General features: G+C 37.1%; 1 protein-coding gene across 2 annotated transcripts in view; it reads left to right on the forward strand.

Annotated features, from left to right (window-relative positions):
- The window catches only part of LOC108280873 (piezo-type mechanosensitive ion channel component 2), a 96429-nt gene that overhangs the window by 1626 nt on the left and 70296 nt on the right, over window positions 1-24507 (forward strand). For both annotated transcript variants that reach the window (XM_053673703.1, XM_053673704.1), the window contains exons 2-3: window positions 9416-9511; window positions 20883-21008. In XM_053673703.1, coding sequence (XP_053529678.1) covers window positions 9416-9511; window positions 20883-21008 — 222 coding nt within the window. The remainder of the gene's footprint in view (window positions 1-9415; window positions 9512-20882; window positions 21009-24507) is intronic.

The following is a 24507-nucleotide window of genomic DNA, read 5'->3' on the forward strand; positions in this document are numbered from 1 at the left end:
GGCCACTCAGTGATCTATACGAATGTCTGCCATCAGTTTTTTCTTATTTATTCATCATATACATTGTGTGTAATGATGAATGAAACTGCTCGTTTACACATAAGAAAATTTATTCAACCTCAGTAAATTCATACAAATATTAATTTGGTCCCACATAAAAAAATGTAGTTTGACAAATGTCACAAAGTAATTAAACATACTAGAGTAAGTTAATTTGAGCTAAACCACCCAAATTGTGTTGATCCAACTAAACTGATTTATTTGGAATGAACTAAATTAAATTGTGTAAAAATGTCTCCAATTAAATTAAGTACAAGTAATGAATTCATTTTTTGAGTGTACGTAAGAGCTCTACATCCTCAGATAAAAAGATACCAGACAAAGGTATTTGTTTCACTTTATTATTAATCTTTTACCTAGAAAAGTGCAAATACAGTACAGTACCTTTAAAGCTTTTAAGGTAATTAAAGTCCAACCTTAGATCTTTTTTTTTTTTTTTAAAGGTACCCTAGATCCACATTTGCTGGTGAAATATAGATATTAAAGGTACAAAAGATAACCACACCAAGGAAAGGTAGTCCCCATTTTTTTTGAGTGTGTAATGAGCTCTGTTAAAGTTCTTCTAAAAAAAAAAAACAACCCCACAAAACCGTAAATTAATGTGATTAAGATGATCTTCGTTAGTTCTATATGTTAAATATGTGTTATATTTTTAATATGCAAAAAGTTAGCATTTTTTGTATATACGTATAATAAAAAACAACACCAATAACACTATGCGCATATGTGTTTGTAATGTGTTAATGACTCCTGCAGTGTTTGACAATGTTATGCTAGGTGGTGACTTACAAGAACCAAAAATAATCCGAAAACGAGGCGCTCATTAAAATCAGAATTAGGTTTAGGTTTGGTAAGAAAAAAATGATGTAATATCCTTTCAACATTACAACGTTCATGTTTGGAAATAATTGCAGGAAATAATCTATATTACATCAATAGAGAATTACAATGTAATAGGCATTTATTATATTTGCGTACAAGGTCATGTGTGTCCAGCTGGACTTTATGTACACACCGTATGTGTTAGAAGTGCTCTTCATTCACCGGTTAATGTGCATCACAATTTAAGATTAATAAGTACAGTCATGTCAAAATTATCTAATTTAGACTCTACGTTTAGGCAGTATATAAGAATATTAGATTATTGCTCATGACTGTCGGTATCTAATGCCGTAGCATACGTACTGTATACTCATATGGCCCAGGCTTTCAGCTTTCACCTGACACACAGGCTGTTGATATGTTTGTATGTCAGAATTTTTTTCTCTGAGTGTTTCTCAACACAGGCTATAGTCTTAATGGCAGTGAGGCTTGATTGCTGTCAGCTCAAATGGGAGATCTCTAATGTTTTTGCTAATAGTGCAGAGCCCGCACAATTATCGAACTGGACCCTTCACGCTGTCTGATTCATTCGTATTCCTGTATCCCATCAGACATCTAGCACTTCATTTTAAAGCTAACTGTAATCAACAAGATAATGCCCCCTTAATTTCTAAACTCGATGGCTTAATTTGATGTACGGTTGACCGCAACGGATGTCACTTGTCACCCATAAGAGTCATCCTCTCAGCCTGCCCACAGCGCTTTCTGTAGATTATATCCACTCAACTGTATAGGCCGATAATGTATCGTTTGACAGCTGAGAAAGTCTGCTCTTTTTCCTCAGAAAGCAATCTCACTGAGCCGTGGAGCGTCTACCATTAATCGCTGGAAAGTAGTTTTAACCGCATGAATTAATAATGTGGCATCAGAGGAGAGAAAAACTGGCTGCCCATTATCGTAAACACACCTTTAATATTTGATGATTTGATTTTTTTAAAAGTGAGGATAAGCAGAGGTCAATCACAGGAATGTGCAGTAACAGGAAAAACCGTGACAGGAACTCGACATGGCTATTGAAGACGAATGCATTTTTGAGAAACAGGAGCACTGAAGTGTTTTTAGACATGTCTAGTTGATAAATACTCTTTGCTGTAGGGTTTCTACTTGTAGTCAGGTACAGAGGTGCAATTTATTGTTGCCTGGTTTTCCAAAAGCCTGAGTGCAAAAATGGCGATAAGAAATAATATAATATAATAATATAAGCAAATTAAAACATGACCACCAAATGATGGTGTTTGTGCTATAATGCTGTTGATAATGTGTGTTGCATGCTTTCATGAAAAGCATTAAAACTTTATGCTAATTTTACATTTCTTGTAACGCAGTGAGGTAACAGAACACTATCAGACTGATAATAGTTGATGTGTTTGTAAATTTTAGTAAAACGAATACGATGCACATTTAAGGCTTTATTTGTGATTTAATATCAAATGGTAATCTTGTATAAATTCAGTTTCTTACTCAGATCGCAGACTTACAGTGCTACGCAATGTCAAAACTAATGAAGATTGATCCAACGCCATGGATGTATAGGGTGGACATTAGAGTAAGTGTTTTTAAACACAACAGTTGATGTGGCTTTCCCTTTTCAAAAGGCATCAATTATTCCTGAGCCAGTTTGCTATACCGCAGATCAAACCCGACAGTTAAGGCAAGCCCATGAGTGTCATAATTGAAAACCACAGCTTTTTGTAGTCATATTTCTGAACTAGAACCAGGTTATGAAAACCATCACAGCTCGTTAAATAAGCTACTGTTGCTTGGCTGTTACATAAGAATATAATATTGTTATTAGTGGACCCTCATTAATTGTACGTAAATGTGATCTACAGAGTGCTGTCCTGGATCAGTGGTTCTAAGCTTGGCTGTGATTACTAATGGGAAAAGACTCGAAGAGAAAACTTGTACATATGTGTGGATCAGTTTATATTTCATATCATCTCCAAGAATTTAACGAAGTGCATTTTGATTTCAATTAGAACAGCTAAAAGTGAATAAAGTGAAGAAAGCTAAAAGTGAAACTGAATAGCTAAATTAAACATCTCAGCAACCAGCCTTCTAGCATTTGCTGGTACATTTTGTTGACAAACATGCAATACTTTCACAGAAAGAAGCATACTGACAGACCTTGACATTGTAGACGACCAACCGTGTAGACCTTTTCCCATAGCCTGCTGGCAAACATGCAAGTTTGTCCAAAAAAATGTCTGTAATAAGTTTTAGAGAGAGAATTTAAGGAACTTATGACTGTATGTTTAGGTATGCTCATGCTACTGTCTGTTAAAAATAGTGCACATACACAGAAATAACATAAGCAGTCAAATTGCAACCTTCAAGGTTCTGAAGCTTGTAGCCAGAAAAGTGTGCAAAAGATATCTGAAGCCGACAGGGCATGCATCTTGGATTGGACCTGATAAGAGTTTCATCCTTCTCTGGTTAGCCAGATTTGATTTGCACACCAGCTAATAACCCAGATTTCTTATTATATTCCTCATTTATTCCTCAGCTGTTTTATGGAAAAGATTATTGCCACCTTTAAAAAAAATATTGACTTCCCTTGAGGAGGAGGTTTGGTTTGGTTTGGTTTTAGAGAGGCAAATTCATTTACGCTTATATAACATTTGGATGAAATATATAACCGGATAAAATATGAAGTGATTTAAACTATCTAATTGAAATGTTTTAAAGTTCTCTTGAAGGGATTTACTGTGAACTTGCATTTGTATGTGGATAATCTCTATCCGGATATAATCCTGATGATCAAGATGCATGAAACAACCAGGTGTAAACTGATGTGTTCTCCATGTCAAATTTTACTAAGAAGATTCTCTAACGGTAGATCTGTGATTAAAGAAAATGAGGTTCTGCTTACATCATCAATCCGCATGATTCAGGCTCATGCAAAAAAAAAAAACCAAAAAAAAAACCACGGTCCTGTAAACAGATTGTTTTTTTAAAGTGAGCCTGAGGAAATTTCCAGTCAGTTAGCGTATGTGTTTATGGTTTGCCATTGCCACTACCTTATTTTTGCACCATCCAGCGCCATCCTCCTGTTGATGGCTTATAGACAAACGTTGTAGACGAGCACTCACATTCTGAGACATTGCCAAAACTTTGTCGTCGTCTGTCTTTGGTTACAGAGTTGCTAAATTGACTGACAGCGAGCACACCACATTATGAGCTCTAGGACCACCATCTTAACTCATGACCCAAGGATTTTTGCGATTTTTGAAGGTTATAATTTCAAATCTCAAGATTGCCAAGTAACCATTATCCAGTTTTGCTCACATCTTTCTCAGAAAGCGCTCTGCATGGTTACTGATTTTACCAGCAGGATATATGTTGTAGTGATATGTCATTGTGCTTAATGGTTTCCTGTGCTGTCAGCTGGTACTTATTTATTCTTATCTTCAGCAGACCTGCTGGTATGTGGTCACAAAAAAAATAGTACCATTATTAACTGTAGTCCATATTCCTTGCTTTACTTCAACTCAGTGACTCTAATCCAGCTAACAAGTATATTGAAGCCAATATTGGTACTTCGTTTGGCTTTGTTCTAACTGGCAAAACTAGTTTCCATTCATTATGATGTCTTGCTGATTTGAATCAATATTATGATATTATGTCAACGCATGCATGTGTTCTCATGCTAGTTGCTTTCATTTATTGCTTACAATTGTGAACCTTGTCTGATTGATCAACCCTTTTAAAAGAATGTCATGTCATGTCAAAATACAGATTTTCTATTATACCACAGTGCTGTTGATTACTTTTCACACTCACATTAATGTGCTCGTTCTATTCATTCACTGGTACTTGTATTCCGGACACATGTAAACTAAGCCTGTAATAATAAAACGTGTAAGGAGATGTTTATTTAACATTTATGGGAGGCTCTTTGTCATGCCAGCTCTTTGTAACAGTCAGTACTTTTTCTTACATGAGAAAGCCTTCAGGACAGAGGACTTTTGTGCTTCCTGGCTTCTTAATTAACAAGACAAGTAGCGTTTTATGTCTTATTAACTTCAAGAGAGAAAAAAAGAAGTAAGTAACTTGTTTCACAGCGGTTCTACATACCTTATATGTACAACCCAAATTCCAAAAAAGTTGGGACGCTGTGTTAAAACCACCAGAATGCAATAATTTGCAAATCTCATAAACCCATATGTTATTCACAAAAGAACATAGAAAACATATCAAATGTTCAAAATGAGGATATGTACCATTTGAAGAAAAAAAGAAGGTAATTTGAAATTTGATGGCTGCAATTCGTCTCAAAAAACATATAGCCTAACCCTAGGCTGTATGTTTCCATCCAGAGTCCATCCCATCTTTACTTCTGAGAGACTCTGCCTCTCTAAGATACTCTTTTTATACCCAGTCATGTTACTGACCTGTTGCCAATTGACCTAATTAGTTGAAAAGAAAAAAAAAAAAATTTTGTTTTTTTTTAGTAACCCTTACTTTTCCAGCCTTTTATTGCCCCGTCCCAAAAATTGCCTTATTTTTTTTCTTAAAATGGTACATTTCCTCAGTTTAAACATTTGATATGTTTTCTATGTTCTATTGTGAATAACATATGCGTTTATGAGATTTGCAAATCATGGCATTCTCTTTTTATTTACATTGTACACAGCGTCCCAACTTTTTTGGAATTGGGGTTGTAATTACAATTTGAATAAATCAGGCGTTTGTTTCATTAATGAAAAAAAACCTGTAACTGTCTGCAAATTGTTGTGGTATAAGAGGATAAAACATCTTTGGGGTGTGCTGTTAATGGAACATAATCAATTTCAGGGTTGTAACGTCAATACACTACCTCATCACTGGTTATTTTTCTCAAAGTGGTATAATCATTACTTAATGTGTATCCACTATGATAGAAACCTGTTGAAAGGCTGTCCAGATCTTTAAAAGTGTATTTTTAATTTAAACACTATGGAAACACACCTATTCAATTCAATTCAATTCAATTTTATTTGTATAGCGCTTTTTACAATAGACATTGTCTCAAAGCAGCTTTACAGAAATATCAACATGGTATACAGATATTAAAGGTGTGAATTTATCCCAACTGAGCAAGCCACTGAGTGGCGACGGTGGCAAGGAAAAACTCCCTGAGATGTTTTAAGAGGAAGAAACCTTGAGAGGAACCCGACTCAGAAGGGAACCCATCCTCATCTGGGTAGAGTGATGAATTTGTTTCCAATTGGACATGAATAAACTCTGTAGATGTTAATTCAACACTGTCGATTTTACTGTGTAATATTGCATATTTAACCACATTTGATGCAAGTTGAGTCACCAATTGAAGTAAGCACAGTTGTATTCCATCAGAGCTTACCAGTAGATTTATTTTTAACAGTATGTTATAGTCAAAGCTGGCAGACAATGAGCACTGAGTGTTTGAATTAGGAAGTAAAAATGACAGGAGGACTATTGTCCTGCACTTCACTGAAACGTTTCAGACGTTTCTGAGAGAACACTTCTGCAGTTTAACCCAAGCTTATTAAATTCACCATGTAAAACTGTTCTGGTCAAATGAGTGTTTTGTGGGAAATGGTGGGATTAGCAGCCATCCAGCTTCTGCCATCTGGATGACAACGCTTCAGAGCCAAGAAAGCTCTTGAAAAGCCAGATGTGCCTTGTTCTTCTCACCTTCACTTTTACACACACTGAAAAGATAAAAAGACGTGGCCGTTAGACACAAGACTCGTCTGATTTGTGTCCATTTCTACACTGTTTTGCAGGTCCTCTACACAGGACAGTTTCTAGTCCTGTGTTTGAATTGATTAGTTTTGCACTTTTCTGTTGATGAAATGACAAAAATAAGTTACAGCTCTCATTTTAGTCCTCTGAGTGCCCATTAATAACTAAAGAACACTGATACGCTGTATAAATTCACAATGCAGTTTAAATACTCCATTAAACTGTACTGACTCGGTGTGTGAAAAGGCATTGTATTATTTATATACTCAGCAAAAAAGCAACGTCCTCTCATGTTCAACTGCTTTTATTTCCGGCAAATTTCTTAATATGTATAAATATTTGTATTAACATAAAAAGATTCAACAGCTGAGATATAAATTGAACATGTTTCACAGACATTTGACGAACAGAAATGGAATAATGAGTCCCTGAACAAAGGGGAAGTCGATATCAAAAGTAACAGTCAGTATCTGGTGGCCACCAGCTGCTTTTTAAGTACAATGCATCTCATCCTCATGGACTGCACCAGATTAGTCAGATCTTGCTAGGAGATGTTTCCCCACTCTTCCACCAAGGCATTTGCAAGTTCTTGATCACGTCTGGGGGGACACACGGTTACATGTCATTTTCCACTGCAGGGACGAACAGCTGTCCTTCCTGTAGCACTATCATAGTTGTCTTACATTACAGACATTGCAGTTTATTGCTCTGGCCACATCTGCAGTCCTCATGCGTCCCTGCAGCAGGTCTATGGCATGTTCACACAGGTGAGCAGGAACCCTGGGCACCTTTCTTCTGGTGCTTTTCAAAGTCAGTAGAAAGGTCTCTTTAGTGTCCTCAGTTATTGTAACTGTGACCTTAATTGCCTACCACCTGTGCAAACCCTTTCCAATAAAGATCTGTAAAGCTTATTTGGATTTTACAAAATGATCTTTATCTTAAATTGTCATTATCTTAAATGATCGTTAATGCGACGTAAATGCTTAGACACCTACCGTAACCCACAAACCTGTTTGGAGCTAGGCCTGGTAGTTTTCCACACTCATCAGCAAGCCTTTTATAAACTCATAGAAGTATCCAGAAGCTTTTTCTCATTTATATATTAATAATATTTTAATATTTAAAACAGTTTGTAGGATTGGAGTGTGCATGCATATACGGTATACACTGAACAGTCACTTTAATAGGAACATCTGTACACCTGCTAATTCATTCAAATATCCAGTCATCCAATCATATGGAAGGAGTGCAATGTGTAAAATCATGCAGATATAGGATGAGAGTTTCAGTTAATGTTCAGATCAAACATCAGAATGTGGGGTGGATATGGTGAGTGCAAACACCTTCTTGATGAAATGGGTCAAAAGAGGATGGCCAGAATGTTTGAGCTGACAGGAAGGCTATGATAACTCAAATAACCACTCTTTACAACTGTGGTGAGCAGAAAAGCATCTCAGAACGCACACGATTTTGGCCAGATTTTGCTGTTTGTGTGTTGTTGTTTTTTGCTTATAACGTACTGTACTTCCACAATGTGGAATTTTTTTTACTTACGGTTTAATTTACTTTCCATGATTTGGGCCTGCTTTTATATGCTTTTTTAAATGTAATTTTTTTTAATGTTTTTTAGGCTGCAAAGATGTAGGATAAGCAGCCAGTTGAACAAACAGGCTGGTAAAAAACCAGACAGTTTGGCATAATAAGTCTGAATCTTGCTAGCTAATTGGGATTTCCTCACACACTGAATATCACGATTGGATCAAGTTGTTCGGTAGCTAGGTGCCGTAGTGAAACTGTGTCATAATTCAGTTTGTAATCAGAGACCGCCTGTCAAAATATCCATGACGCTCCTGTGACACAGTCGCAATGAAATTCCTAAGATGCACCTTTTTATTTTTTTCCTTTTTTCTTTCCCTTTAAAATGCTACAACTTTACTTTTGGTTGAGATAGATGCAAAAAAGAAACATATTTCAATACATAGTAGATCTGATCAACATTTCACCATGTAAAAGTTTTCCCAGTACTGCTGCACAAATCTTTAAAGCAGTTTCACATTTCTGCACAAAATATAAACGTCTAAAGTTATCTTCATACATTTGGCATTTTTACACCTGGACTTGGGACTTTCACAATGACACACTGTCCAAAATTCTTTCCAAGCAAACACTCTTTGCACTGTTCCATTCACACGCTAGACAGTAACATTTGGACATCTGCCTCACGCGTCTCTGTGTCTCTGTGTTAAATCTGTGCAAAGTGTTTACCCAGTACATCTTATGCTCTCATAGCTTCTTGCTCTGTACAGACAGGTGACAAATGAACAGATAAACCCACGTAAAGTGTCTTAATAAAGTGTTGAGCCAGCACAAGCTGCCAGAAAAGCTTCAGTGCAGCTCAGCACCGATTTTAGAAGTCTCTGAAAATGTACTAGAAGGATGAACAATATTTTTCCAAACGGAATTGCCTCATTTGATGTTTTGATGATGGTGGACGAAAGCTCTGTCTAACACTTCGCTCCGAAATCTCCATTATGTGTTCGATTGGGTTGAGATCTGGTGATCATGAAGGTCTGAAATCATTTAAATGCGCATGCTGATTGATTTGCAGTGGACTCAAACCATACCAACAAAATACTACAGCATAACAAAGCCACTGTTATTTCCATTCATTTGTCACCCATCTGTATGCATTGCATTTACAGGCTACTGTATGTGAGGCTTTTTATAACCTATGTCTGGTTTTGTTTGTCCCATCTCTTTGTAGCATGCTTCTTCAGGTACAACTGGCTCTCCTTCGTCTACCTCATCTACCTCCTCCTCATCCCGCTGTTCCCCGAGCCCTCCAGCACAACCATGCAGAGTAAGAGCTACTCTAATTCATGACCACTGACATAAAATCCAATGCTGGGATGAAATCCGTCTCAACCCTGCTACCAAGTGGCCTGTGAAAAGAAACCAATGGGTTTAAACACGCTAATGATATTGAGGCTGTATATAAAGAAAAGTTGTTTGTCTGCCTTTAATGCAGCTGAATATAGGACTTTAAAGCAGGATTTGTTGTTTATATTTATGCTGTTAAATGTTTGAAACTGATTTAGTCAGAAGGTGTTGATTAAGTAAGGAATTACTTAGTGGCTTAGTGGTTAGCACGTTCGCCTCACACCTCAAGAGTCTGGGGTTCGATTCCAGGGTTTGTGGCCCTGTGTGTGTGGAGTTTGCATGTTCTCCCCGTGCTGCGGGGCTTTCTTCCGAGTACTCCGGATTCCTCCCCCAGTCCAAGTGTCCGTAGTGTGTGATTGTGCCCTGCGATGGACTGGCACCCTGTTCAGGGTGTACCCCGCCTTGTGCCCGGTGCTCCCTGGGATAGGCTCCAGGTTCCCTGTGACACTGAAAAGGAGTAAGCGGTAGAAGATGGATGGACTAATGCCACACATTTTAACTGTTTATAGTTAGATTTAATGTTGTTGAACATCCATTTACTTTTACATTTATGGCATTTGGCAGACACCCTTATCCAGAGAGTCTTAGTAGTGATAGGACATTTCATTCTACATTTATACAACTGAGCAGTTGAGGGTTAAGGGCCTTGTTCAAGGGCCAAGAAGTGGCAACTTGGCAGTGATGGGATTTGAACACGTGACCTTCCGATCAGTAGTCCAATGCCCTAACCAGTGAGCAAGAGACAAGTTAGTTCCTGTTCTCACCTACATTATAGCTGCAATAAACAGTAGTTCTCTCATTAGTATCTCTCGCTCTCGCTCTCTGAAAAAAGCTTGTAATTTTACAGAGAAAACAGAGTGTCTATAAGCTCATCTATCCTGAAGACTCCTGCTGATAAAATACGTGAAGCACCGTGACTGTTACAAAGTGCTTACAACCGAGACGCCTTCCATACAGGATCAATGTCTCCTAAAAAAAAAAAAAAAACACCACTTCAAAGATTATAGGTTTGACATTTTTTAAATCCATTTACACTGCAAAAAATTGTCATCTTAGTAAGTGAAAATATCTTGAATATAGTCACAGTAAACAAAATGTAAGCTTATTAAACCTATTTCTGTACATTATTCAATTCATATTCTATTGGCAGATAATTTTGCTTCTTTATAGAAATAGATGCTTAAAATAAGCAAAATTATCTGCCAATAGAACAAGACTTTTTCAAGCTTGAAATGAGTACAAATGGCTTGAAATAGGTTTAATAATCTTATATTTGGTTTATTGTAGTCTTATAACAGGAAATACTAGATAGATTTGACTATATTCAAGGTTTTTCCACTTGATAGGATGTATTGTTATTTTGCAGTGTATTATTAGCCTTATATTATGTAGAGCTTCTGCCGTCCAAGTCGCTGTGTATGAGCTGTTACTATGGAAACTATAACATATTAGAACGAGAGCATTAATATTAACCTACCGTTCATGTTTCTGCTGGAACGACCTGTGCTGTTATATACAAAAATAACGCACGCCTTCTGAACAATCAGATTTGAACATTCATCCGCACTGTGGTATAGAATTTTCTTCTCTCGAGAGTTTCTATAGTAACAACTCATTCACAGGGACTTGTATAGCAGACGCTCCACATCATTTGAACCTAATATTATGTAGATTAACTGGCACCCTGTTCAGGGTGTACCCCGCCTTGTGCCCGATGCTTCCTGGGATAGGCTCCAGGTTCCCCGCGACCCTGAAAAGGAGTAAGCGGTTGAAGATGGATGGATGGATGGATTATGTAGATTAAAAACATGTTGTTATCTAACGAAGTAAAAATTGTTTAATCATTGATGTGGTGAAGCTTTCTGTAAGTTGTTTATTGAACAGTTATGGAAGGAGTCTCCAGTGTCAGAGCCGTAAGAAGCAGTAAGTTTTCCATCACAGGAGAGTTTTCAGGACATTGCACTTCACGTAACATGACAAACGGTGTTTTTTTGTTGTTGTTTTTTTTGTCTTATTTATTCCATGAGATGAGGTCTTGTGAGGGAATTACTGTAGTTCATTTATTATGTTAACAGGAACTCACTTGCTTCCACAACATTAAATGTAACTATAAATGGTTAAAAGTGACATGTAGTTCATTAATGAATTAAAATTTGTAATCATTGGCAAATTCCTGTGGTATAAGAAGAATACACCACTCCGGCTGCTGTTATTGGGAAATAATACATTTCAGGGTGGCAAAAGTAACTCCTCTTTGCTTTGTGCAGCATCTCAGCACCCTGTTTTTGAGTGTTTTCCAAAAACAGCGATGCCGTCGTGAGTTATTCCTTATTTAAATGTAACATGTTATGTATTAACTCTTGGCCTTTCACAAATTTCTGATCTGCTTCTTTTTGCCATTATGTGCTTCCTATTCCACTCTGTAACTGTATTTGTAGATACTCATACCTAGAAGAAAATACATTTTAGGCTTACATTCAAGAGACATTCATGATTAGACTTTGAACACGTCATTTAAGCAAACATTCTCTTTTATATTACAGAGGAATTAAATATAGAGGAGATATATTATAGCAGCTAGAGCCTTCAGCCATGGAGGAATGTGTGTCATGCTGAAAGACTCAGTGGTCTGATGGGTCAGAGGAAGGGCAGGGACATCACTGCATTGGCTCTCAGAGCTTCAGATGAGAAAAGGAGGATAGCAGGTTCTAAAGTGGACCACTTACACCCTCATCAATAGTTAAAGAGACCTGCCTTTATTGTAAGGGAAATGTGCTTCCTGCATGGTGTTTCATAGATCTTATCAAGTCTGGTATAGTTGTATAACACAGTACCTACTGACATCAGATAAATGAATAAATATAGATATATAGACAGACACATGGACAGATAGACATTATTGATTTCTTCTGGGGACTTTTGAGAAAATTGATTATCAGTATTAGAACCAGGATTTGTTATTGTGTTCCCACGCATTGCCTTTTCATTAAGGCTTCTTCTAGGCTTCGGTAGGTTATGTGGGTCCAGTATGTAGGTTTCTGTAAATCAAAAATCTATGAAAACACATACATGCATTTATTGTACTGCATCGTGTTTACTTTGCACTCGGACGAGACTCGTTGTGTCTCGTATTGAATGACAGCACTCATACCAGGAACAAGTGCTCAATTCTTCTCTGTTTCAAGTTATATTCTGTAAATGTTGAATGAGTAATGAGTTCTGAGTCACGTGTCGCTAATGGCGCTCTTGGTCCTATTAGCGGATCTGGGTTGGTTTGTGTTTATTGGTGACAGACTCAAACTGTCGTCTGATTGAAGATGCTGGGAATGCTTCAATGACTGGGTTTCACTTTTTTGAACCTTACTGAAGGCCAAGCCTGGACAGAATGAGGACATAATCAAAGGTTTTTGGCATGTAGTTTAAAATGATATCAAACAGCAGAGCACAAAACATACAGTATACACTGAGGAACACCTGTACACCTGCACATTCGTGCAGTTATCTAATCAGCCAATCATGTGGCATCATTTTCGCATCATTGTGTATAAACTCTGTGACAGTTTCTGTGAGACTGTGTGTGAAAATCCCAGGAGATCAGTAGTCTTTCTGAAATACTCAAACCACCCCATAAGATAGCAACAACCATCGAAGTCGAAGTCCCAGAGATCAGACTTTTTCTTCATTCTGATATTTGATGGGAATAGTATCTGAAGCTCCTGACCTGTATCTGCATGAGTTTATGCATTGTGCTGCTGCTACATGATTGGCTGATTGGATAACTACAAACGTAGATGTACAGGTGTTCCTAATAAAGTGACCGATGAGTGTATGTCGATATAAGAAAGACAAGGCTACAGGTAATAAATTAAATAATAACATTACATATTTTGTATCTCTCTCTGACATTTTAAATATTTGGATACTCAGGCCTTGTATGTTTAAAGGCATACCATTTTAACGCTTTCATAAAAAGAATGATGTATTTAAAGTTTTTATAACTCGTTGAGGGCCGTTCAAAAGTCATGTCAATATTAACACGGGGAAAGTTACACATATTAAAACTGGGGTTATGTAGCAGCGTAAGTAGGCTTTCTGGGCTCCTCATTCAAATTATGTAAATTACCTACATGAAGTTCATGCCTAGTAGGGTTGCCAGATCTTGAGTAGTAGTGTGTGATATGGGGTTTTCAATAGCATCTAGACCACTGCTTTTAAAGACAAATAGTTGTCTTTAATTCCTAATAGAATTGTCGAAATGAAAATAGAAAATGCAAAAAAGCTAGCAAAAGCCAAAAAAAAGTCTAATATGATGATATGTGAATTAGAATATGGAAAATATTGAAATAAACATCTAATAGGAGTCTAGAATATTGCCAATATATTGCTGCATGAACAGTCCTAACTGTAATAGTCACCGCAGATCTGGTCTAATTTGAATAATTTGGATTCCACCCTCATTATTCCTATTATTTTGCTTTTTAGATACAAAATCTTAGATGTAAGCTATTTTATCACGCATTTCATTCACTATTTTGAGTTGTTCTGTTAACTTGATGTGCTCTTCTTTTAGGAAAGCATGTTTTAAGGATAAGCGGACTGAAAACTCATTTGCTACACGTACAGCTCACTTTAAGTTACTTCATAACCTTATCCATAAAAGAATTCAGTCCTTGAGATAAGCAGTGTCACAGATTAAGATGCCGTCTCCTTTGATGTCCTCCATGTTAAAAAAAAAAAAAAAAACTAGACAAAAACAACCAAACAACTTTTTGTGGAATAAAAGGATAATAGTATTCATTAATATTTATATTTCTATATTTAACATTGGCCTCAGATGTCATTCCATAGTCTTTTGAGTATATTCATAGCCCAAAACATACAACTCAGCATGACATATTGTGGATGCATCAAACTGTAGCATAGGACAGTGATGCCAAATAAAGTTAGTTATTCTACGAATAAAATGATGTGGTTATTGGTTAATGCATTTTTACGGAGCATTCAGCAGTTTTTGATATTGTCTGTGCTTTTAAAGGTTATGACAGGAGGCAGATTAGGCTGTCACATCTGTTTAATGCAGCTGAAGCCTTAGGGACGTTCAGCAGAATAGATCCTGGACCTGAATGCCAGGCAGGGCATTGAATGAATTCAGATCTGAACGTGCAAACATACGCACACACGGCACATGGGAGCATTTTGTCATCGTGCTTCCCACTGATGAACAAACACAAAAACAAAACAACTCTAATGATCTAGCCTGATCATTTGAAAAGATTATAACATAGTAGGTGAAAAGATCATGAAATTACTAACTGCCCTCAGAGTTCAAGCTTTTATATACAGTACACATTGGTTAATTGTTTAATAAGGCAGTTGATACTGATATATATATATATATATATATATATATATATATATATATATATATATATATATATATATATATATATAAAATCTCTCTCTCTCTCTCTTGTATTATTGAATTGCTACCCTTTCTAAAATGCTTACATTTTTCTGTATGGAGGTATGGACCAACATCTTATTGTGTTTGGAAGGAAACACATGTTTATATAAATTTACACAATGTCCCTGTATGTTTAAGCTCAACAAAGGTACTTCTTTTTTTTAATTCCACAGAATCCTCAATTCTGATTGGTCAGATTGGTCCAGTTCACTTGCGTGCCATGCCACATCACACCACCTCGGCATACAAGTAAATCTAAATCCTAAATGTAACGACTTAGCAGACATAAAACAGTCCAAAAATGTCTACATTTTCAACACTAAAAAACATTGCCAAGTTCCGATATTTCCCTAAACACTTGCTCCTTTGTTTTATCTGGACGGAATATGGAGCATTATGATGTGGTTGAGAGTTTTCACCGAGAATTTGAACTGCTGCAGGCTTCTCACTCTCTCTCTCTCTTCCAACAGCTTAATATTAGAAAGCGTTCTCCATCCTCTCTGACTGACAGAGGCGAACTGGAGGGGAAATGAGAAAATTGTTTAGTGCTCTTGGTTTTATTAGTGAGGACGAGCACGGACAAGGCCTGAAACTGATACGCTGGTCAGAGAGGCTGCAAGGCTGCGCTCCACGCAAACAAGTGAATCTGGTGAATGCAGTATTTATTACAGTCATGAAAAAATAAGTACACCCCATGGAAATTGTTGGCTTTTTTTGACGTACTTGGACTAGCACACATTTCCTCATGTTTGAAACAGTGCCTATTAATGAAATATTCAAATATACAAGGAACAAAACTACAAGGAAAATGAGCTTTTTCGATCAATTATTCAACAGAAATATCAACAGATGTGATATGCTTCTGTCGAAAAAGTACGTACACCCTTGGCGTCAGAAGCTAGTACTGCCCCCGTTAACAAAAATAACTTCTTATAGGCGTTTTGCATAATTGTCCACCAGTCTCTGACATCGGCTTGCTGGTATTTATGACCATGACCACGCTTTCATGCAATATTTTTTCAGTTGCAAGATGTTTGAGGGTTTCTTGCATGCACCGCCCATTTCGAATCCCCCCACAACATTTCAATGCGATTCAAATCTGGGCTTTCGCTTGGCCATTCCCTAACCTTCCATTTCTTCTTTTTGAGCCATTCCTTGGTGGATTTGCTAGTGTGCTTAGGATTATCCTGTTGAAAGGTCCACTTTCAGTTCAACTTTCGGACAGATGGCCTCATATTATCTTCAAGCACTCTTTGATATGATGCAGAATTCATAGCTGAATCAATGAATGCAAGCTGTCCATTCCCCGAGGCAGTGAAGCAAACCCAAACCATAACATTTCCTCCACCGTGCTTCACAGTTGGTATAAGGTGCTTCTCCTGAAAAGCTGTCTTTGGTCTTTTGTCTTTGGTCCAAGCATGTCTGCTGTTACTGTGACCAAACAACTCTATCTTTGATTAGTCTGTCCAGAGCACATTATTCCAAAAGGCCTGGTCTATATGCTCATCCGCAAACTGTAGTCTTGCAGAATCTTTTTCCTGGCACGCCTCCCATGCAGGTCAAAATTGTGCAACCTCTTTCTGATAGTAGAAGCATGCACTTTGACACCAACAGTTGCAAGACTTACTAGCAGAATCTGTGATGAATTTTGGGGTTCTTGGAGACTTCTTTTTGCATCAGACGGTCTGCTCTTGGGCTGAACTTGCTGGGACGGCCAGCCCTGGACAAATTGGCAGTTTTGTGATATCTGCATCATTTGTACATGATTTTCCTTACAGTGGAATGATGTATTTAAAATTATTTGAGAGATCTTTTTAAATCCCTTGCCAGACTCATAGGCATCCACAACCTTTTTTCTGAAGGCCTTACAGAACTTTTTAGATCTTGGCATGATGACATCACACACCTCAATAACAAAGGGAACACCAGACTCTACGTATGAGAAGGGTATAAATAAGACAGGTTCCACCTTCCACCTAGGGTCTAATCGCTGGCACCCAATCTTAAACACCTAATTCTAATTTTATGGATTTGAAGGTGTGATAAATATAGGGGTGTACTTACTTTTCCATTACTAGAAAATGTCAATTTTATGTATTATTATTATATATTTATTTATGTATTATTATTGTTTCCGTGTATCACCTTTATTAATAGACACTGTTTCAAAGAGGATCAAACGTTTGCTTGGTGTACACATTTTTTCACATGACGGTATGTAAACCTCTCTACAATCGACTGACGAGTGGTAAACGTATATTTTTCCTTCTTATTGATTATTGCTGGCAGTGTGAGGTTTTATGCGATAGTAGGTTACAGTACATAGAGAAAATGTCCTTATCAGATATGTATTGGTTTTTGTATTTTTAACTCTGATGAGTACATTGACGATTTATATTTAGCAGTGCGAGAAATTGAAGTGTTTTACAGTTTTAGCTCAGCTGTAAGGTTCTGTGCTTGTGACTTGATGGTTATGAGTTCACATCCCATACACATTAACCATCACCTGCTCATTTGCCCATGTTTGTAAGTCATCTTGAGTATAAATATCTTGCTAAATTAATAAACATAAAGTCATGTGAAAAAATAAGTACAGTTATATAATTACATAAAATTTATATATATATTTTTTTTTACATATTTGGACAAGCTAACATTTGAAACATGCATGTCCTCTTTGAAACAGTGCCATAAAGGTGATAATAAAGTTGACTCTATCAAATGACACAGAGAATTGACAAAAAAACAACAACGATCAGTCACATGGAAAAAATAGGTACACCCCTACATTTTTCACACCTTCAAATCCATAAAATTTGATTCAAGTGTTGAATATTGGATGCCAGTGATTAGAACCTGCTAAGGGAGTGCAGGTGGAACCGTTCTTATGTATACCCCTCTCATATCTAGTGTCTTGTGTTCCCTTTGCTATTGAGGTGTGTGATGTCATCATGCCAAGATCTTAGGAGTCTGTAGAAGGTCTGTATGGCCTTCAGAAAAAAAGGTTATGGATGCCTGAGTCTGGCAAGGGATTTAAAAAGATCTCCAAATTATTTGAAATACATCATTCCACTGTAAAGAAAATCATGTAGAAAGGGCACAGATTTCAAACGACTGCCAATTTGTCCAAGGCTGGCCGTCCCTGCAAATTCAGCCCAAGAGCAGACCGTCTGATGCAACGTCTCCAAGAACCCCAAAATTTTATCACAGGATCTGCTAGTTAGTCTTACAACTGTTGGTGTCAAAGTGCATGCATTTACAATCAGAAAGAAATTGCACAAAAATATGACCTGCATGGGAGGCGTGCCAGGAAAAAGATTCTGCAAGACTACAGTTTGCCGACGAGCATATAGACAAAGACCAGGCCTTTTGGAATAATGTGCTCTGGACAGACTAATCAAAGAAGGAATTGTTTGGTCACAGTAACAGCAGACATGCTTGGCACAGACCGAAGACAGCTTTTCAGGAGAAGCACCTCATACCGGCTGTGAAGCACAGTGGTGGAAATGTTATGGTTTGGGGTTGTTTCACTGCCTCAGGGACTGGACAGCTTGCTTTCATTGATTTAACTATGAATTCTGCATTGTATCGAAGAGTGCTCGAAGATAATGTGAGGCCATCTGTCCAAAAGTTGAAGTTAAACTGAAAGTGGACCTTTCATCAGGATAATCCTCCTAAGCACACCAGCAAATCCACCAAGGAATAGCTCAAAAAGAATAAATGGAAGGTTATGGAATGGCCAAGTCACAGCCCGGATTTTAATCACATCGAAATGTTTTGGGGGGATTTGAAATGGCCAGTATGTGCAACTAACCCTCAAACATCTAGCAACTGAAAGAATATTGCATGGAAGAGTGTCAAAAATTCCAGCAAGCCTGGTGGACAATTATGCAAAACGCCTACAAGAAACTTCTGAGGCCAAGGGTGTACTTACTTTTTCCACATGAGCATATCACATCTATTGATATTTCTGTTGAATAAACGATTGAAAAAGCTCATTTTCCCTGTGGTGTTGATCAAGTATATCAACGTCATTAATAGGCATTACTTTAAAGATGATCAAATGTTTGCTTGTCCAAATATGTCAAAAAAGCCAACAATTTCCATGGGGTGTACTTATTTTTTCACATGACTGTAAGTTGCACCTGATTTAAATGTTCACATTTAGATCTTTTTAACAGAAAAAGAAGCATATAGATAAGGCTTATAAGCTCTAGAACAGAGGTGCCCAAAGTTGGCCCGTGGCGACTTTTGATTTGGCCCACCATGCCATATATGAGAAGAAGGAAAGTGTTGAAAAAGAATTAATTAAATTGGGAGAATATGGCTGATGGAGATATTAGCTGATGGAATACCGGCAATGGTAGGGCGGAAATCTGGCCTTGATACCTTGGTGTCTCATAAAGTCAGTGAATGTGGGAGGAAAGTGGTAAAGTACTACTGTATTTTACATCAAGTACAGCTATGTGCCAAATCCATCAGGCTTGTGGTTGTGATGCGTGACTTTGTGTTGTTTGCTCAACCCTTCACCTTCATCAGTGTGGACACAGTCAGTGATGATCTTCAGATGGAACTAATTGAGCTTCAGTGTGATTAAGAACTCAAACACAAGTTCAGGTCCCTTCCCTTGACAGACCTCTACAAATGTGTCCCATCAAACAGATACCTAAAGATGTGCAAACAGGCACAAGTGATGCTGTCTCTGTGTGGCATACCTACCTCTGAGCAGACTTTCAGTCTGATGAACTTACACAAGTGTAAACTGAGAAGCAAACTAACTGACTCTCACCTAAATAAAACCCCGACTTTGTCAGTAAGTCAGCTGCAGCCCAATTTGGAAAAAAAAACTTTAAAAATAAGGACCAGCTTCATGTCTATCATTAGATGTCACTGATATTGCAAGCATATGGCTGCATTGCTTATAGCTTGAATGTTTAGGCAGTGAATTCTATTGTACTATAAATGGGATTGTTTCTGTTTTCATTGTACTATAAGTTTCACTGAACTATAAACCTTGGAAAATAAACCTGCCTTAGTTAAGCAGATTACAGAGTAATGTTTTCTATTTATTTATTTATTTTTAAATATTATAAATGAGGGGAACCATGGCAACTTATATTTTAATATGATAAAGTTTGGCATAATGCAACGTTTACTTTCGGCCCACGGCCCTCAATCAAGTTCGGTTTTTGGTCCTTCACATGAAAAAGTTTGGGCACCTCTGCTCTTGAACGAACCCCAGGAATGCTTATTCACTGTAAAACGGTGGATGCAGACGTACTGTACACACTGGATATAACAGGGTAACAATCATTAGGCTTCAGAATAGCCGAAGGTGTACTATAAAAGCCCATATGCTTGGCAGCTGTATCTGCTCAAAAAGAACAAAGAAAAAAACCAAACGTCCATATTTTCATTTGAACCACATTAGGTTGCATTCCATCATGATTTATAACCATAATTTCCTCACATCGACCTGATCCTACTCTTTTTATGGTTCCTACTCAGCTACAACGTGGACACTCATCCAAAAACCATCGTTCAACACTTGTACCGAGTTATGTAGCCATTCTGAAGGCTGTATGACCTTGTTGTATGGTAATTTCAAAACTTGTACACTGTTTCTCTTGTAGCGCCAAATACTATTTTATTGAAGTCCTTTGGCACTAATATGATTACAGAACTGCAATGTTATTGACACAATTCATTAATTCAGTGTTCCGCTCTGACTCAGTTATATAGTAAATTCCTGAAGGTTTTTTTTTTGGGTGCAATATGATTTTATCTCAGTTAATGCCTGGTGCTGATATGTTTGTGTTTCCTACAGGCCACACGGGGCGATTGCTGAAGTCACTATGTTTCACCAGTATGACCTTCCTCCTGTTCCACATCATCTACCAGATCACTGTCAACAGTCTGCTAGCCAGAAACAACATCGATCCTGGGTTCAACTGTGAGTCCAACATATTTTTCAGCATGACCCAAAAACACGTAGGCATACTCAAAGGATTCATAGAGAGAGATGCATTAATTTGTAAAATATGAAAACTGCACTAGTCCAAACCTGGAGTGAACATCATCTATTGTTGTCTTGTCAGTTCCTGACAGGATTTTGATTTGTAAGAGATGTTGGTTGCCCTTTCTATGAAGCATTTATAAAAAAAAAAAAAAAAGTTGTTATAATTTTTGATAATTTGTTAAAAAAAATACTTCTTAAAACAGTCTTTTATAACAGTTTTTCATTATAAAAGTTGATGTTGCGGGCGATTTTCTTTATTCGTCACATTTATAATGATAAACACCAAAAAGAGACAAATTACTGTATATTTATGTCAGAGCGGCATTAAACTCTCGCTTCTAATTGGTCGGTGTAATATACAGTATACTTTATATCAAAGCACTCATTCTCTTATACTGTTATTTCTATAGTAAAAAAAACTAAACCACGTACACATGGACGTGTAAGGCAGGCGCTTCACAGCAAATTAAAACGTGTGTAATTATTGATATGATGACGTTTTTTGTCAGGAGACATTTATTTAGCAGTTTTAGAAGGAGTCCCAAGTGTCAGTGCTTTGTAAAATTGAGAGATAAAGCTGTAACTTTACATTTTACAACATCGTAAAGTCTTGAAGATGGAGGACAGTTTTATTTACATGACAAGATCATTTTTTTGTCTTCTTAAATTTAAGAGAGAGAATAATATAGATGCTGGTGAGAGAACTGCTGTTTCTAGCTGTAACAGGAACTAACTTGTCTTGTGTATGTGCCACAAAATTAAAAGTAACTATAAATGGCTAAAAAGTAGAACGTAATTTTTTTTCTACAAACAAAATTGTTAGTGTTATACCAAATTATTGTGGTAAGAGGAATAAAGCACCATGTGTTAAACATAAGCTTAGATGTAAGCGTGATGTAAGGAATAACACGCAACAGATCGTGCAGTTATATGAAAAAAAGCAACGCCAGGGTGGTGTGATGCAGCTCAATGCAGAGCTGAGTGCTGCTACCTCCTTGAAGTGCGTTATTTTTGTGTAAGAGTATGTTGCGTGTGATCTTGCTTATACCACAGCGATCTGGCATTACAATATTTAGTTTCTTAATGAAAGAAACGTTGCACATTTGAATGGTTTAAAGTTAAGAGAGACGTTAGGCCATGCTATCACTTACATTTTAATTGCGATAAACAGTCATTCCCCATCACCATCTCGCACTCTCTCTCTCTCTCTCTCTCTCTCTCTCTCTCACTCTCTCGCTCTCTCAAAAAACTATAAATTGTTAAGTGTTAGGATTTCACTTGATTACATATGAAGGAAGTCCACTAAATCCTGCCCCCAACCCAAACCTTTCATCCAGCATGATTCATGCAAATCTCTGTCTCAAGATGTCTTGTGCTATGTTTTTATTAGCACTATAAGAGTTTTGGCCTAAATGGAAACGATTTATTACATATTATACCATAGTATGGTTGGATCCTCGAATCTGATTGGTCAGAAGACGAGCATTAGTTTTGTATAACTGCACAGCAGTTCCAGCTGTAACATTAACAACAGCTATAGATTAATATAATGTTTTATACTAATCCATTATTGCTTCTATAGTAACACCTCATACACAGGGATGCTACATAATATAATCTAACTGGATGCACCACATAATCTAATCTAAATTAGATTCATTTAGAAAAAAAATCTAGTAATTAACTAAAAAAAAAAAAAAAGGGGGTTGTTGTTTTATTTAATTTTTATTTACATTTAATTAAATGTAGAGTTGGTGATATGGAGAAGGTTTTTCATTAGGGGATGTTTATTTAATATTTATGGAAAGCGTCTCCAGTGCCAGTGCTTTGAAACAGTCAAGATGATTTGCAAAGTTAACCAAGTACGGGAAAGTCTTCCGGTTTCTCTGTAAAATGACAAGCTGTGTTTTGTTGAATGAAGGCACATTATCCATAGATACGGAGAGGGCATTGTTGCTGAGGTGTTTTATCTTATAGGTTTTTGTCAAGTAGATATATATGTTCCACAAATAAAATGGTGCCGTGGTTAATGCCTTTTTAACGAGCTTTCAGCAGTTTCTAATTGTTTCCGATCTTATCTATGACTCTGCTTTTTAAAGGTTATGACAGGAGGCAGATTAGGCTGTCACAGCTGTTTGATGCAGCCGGTGCCTCAGGGAAGTTTAGCAGAATAGATACAGTACCTGAATGCTCGGCAGGGCATTCAATGAATTCAGATCTGAACGTGCAAACACATGCACGCATGGCACATGGAAGCAGTTTGTCATTGTGTTTTACACTGACAAACAAACAAACGTCCTGGTTCTTTGGAAATATACGGTGTAATATACGTATCTATAAAGTGTAGCACAGAGAAAGGTCCTTCATTAGCTGTCCAATCCAGTTGAAACCAGTTGATGGTTGAAATAGAATAAACTTTATATCGTATGTTTAATGTTCGACTGCATCCACTATGCTATTATGCATATTGTCCATCATACAGGCAGTGCATTGTTTAAAATCTTAAACTTATTGTCGCAATGCTACAGTAGGTAATATAACTAGAGTTAATTATTCACATAGTCAAAAGCAAAAAAATACATCTATTCATTGAAATAAATAATATTCACTTAAAGAGGAAGGGAGACTATGAGAAGTATATAGTTATAGCTGATAATTGACCCTTAAAAGCTTATGAAACACTATTAAACTCTAGTTTGTCTAGACAGAAGTACTCCTGAGCCTGGAGAGAATAATCATCTCTCAATTTGTATTTAAAGTAATGCATTTGCATATGGCTTCTTGATCAATAAAGAGCTCAGCTGACGAAAATGATCAACGCATAATTTCATTGTGGCTTTGTGACTTAAAGTGCACCTATTATGCTTTTTCAGATATTACCTTTCATGTAGTGCGTTCTATAGCTGTTTCTGAATGTAAAAAGTCTGCAAAGTTTAAAAAATCGAAAGCTCACTACAAATGGAGTGATTGACTCCCAAAAGAGGGAACCGATTCTGAACAGCCGAAACGAGTCGTCAGTAATTCCAGACTTATTTCCTGTACTAACCTACGTAATTTGGTAACAAAAAAAACCCCACCTCTAGATTTCATTGGCTGCTCGCGAACAGCATGTACTTTGACCCGCCTTCAAACATTACAGTTGAGGTTGCGTCCTGAAAGAGTTAGGTCCATGTCTAGAAGACACTGTTTCCTGCGCTGCAAAAGCAAAACCACTTTGCATGGACTCCCAAAGGATGAGGATGTAAAGCGTCAGTGGTTAGAATTCATTTTAAAACGATACCACCGACTTTAGTTTGTCTTTAAGTCATTTCACTGATGACTTCTCAAATCTAGCGAAATCAAAGATGGGATCATACCCACTTTATATGGACCGTTTTGCACCTCTGGATCACAACCTGAAAGTATGATTAATTAATTATATATATATTTTCTA

The sequence above is a fragment of the Ictalurus punctatus genome, chromosome 20 (assembly GCF_001660625.3).
Source record: "Ictalurus punctatus breed USDA103 chromosome 20, Coco_2.0, whole genome shotgun sequence".
In the NCBI taxonomy this organism is placed as follows: Eukaryota; Metazoa; Chordata; class Actinopteri; order Siluriformes; family Ictaluridae; genus Ictalurus; species Ictalurus punctatus.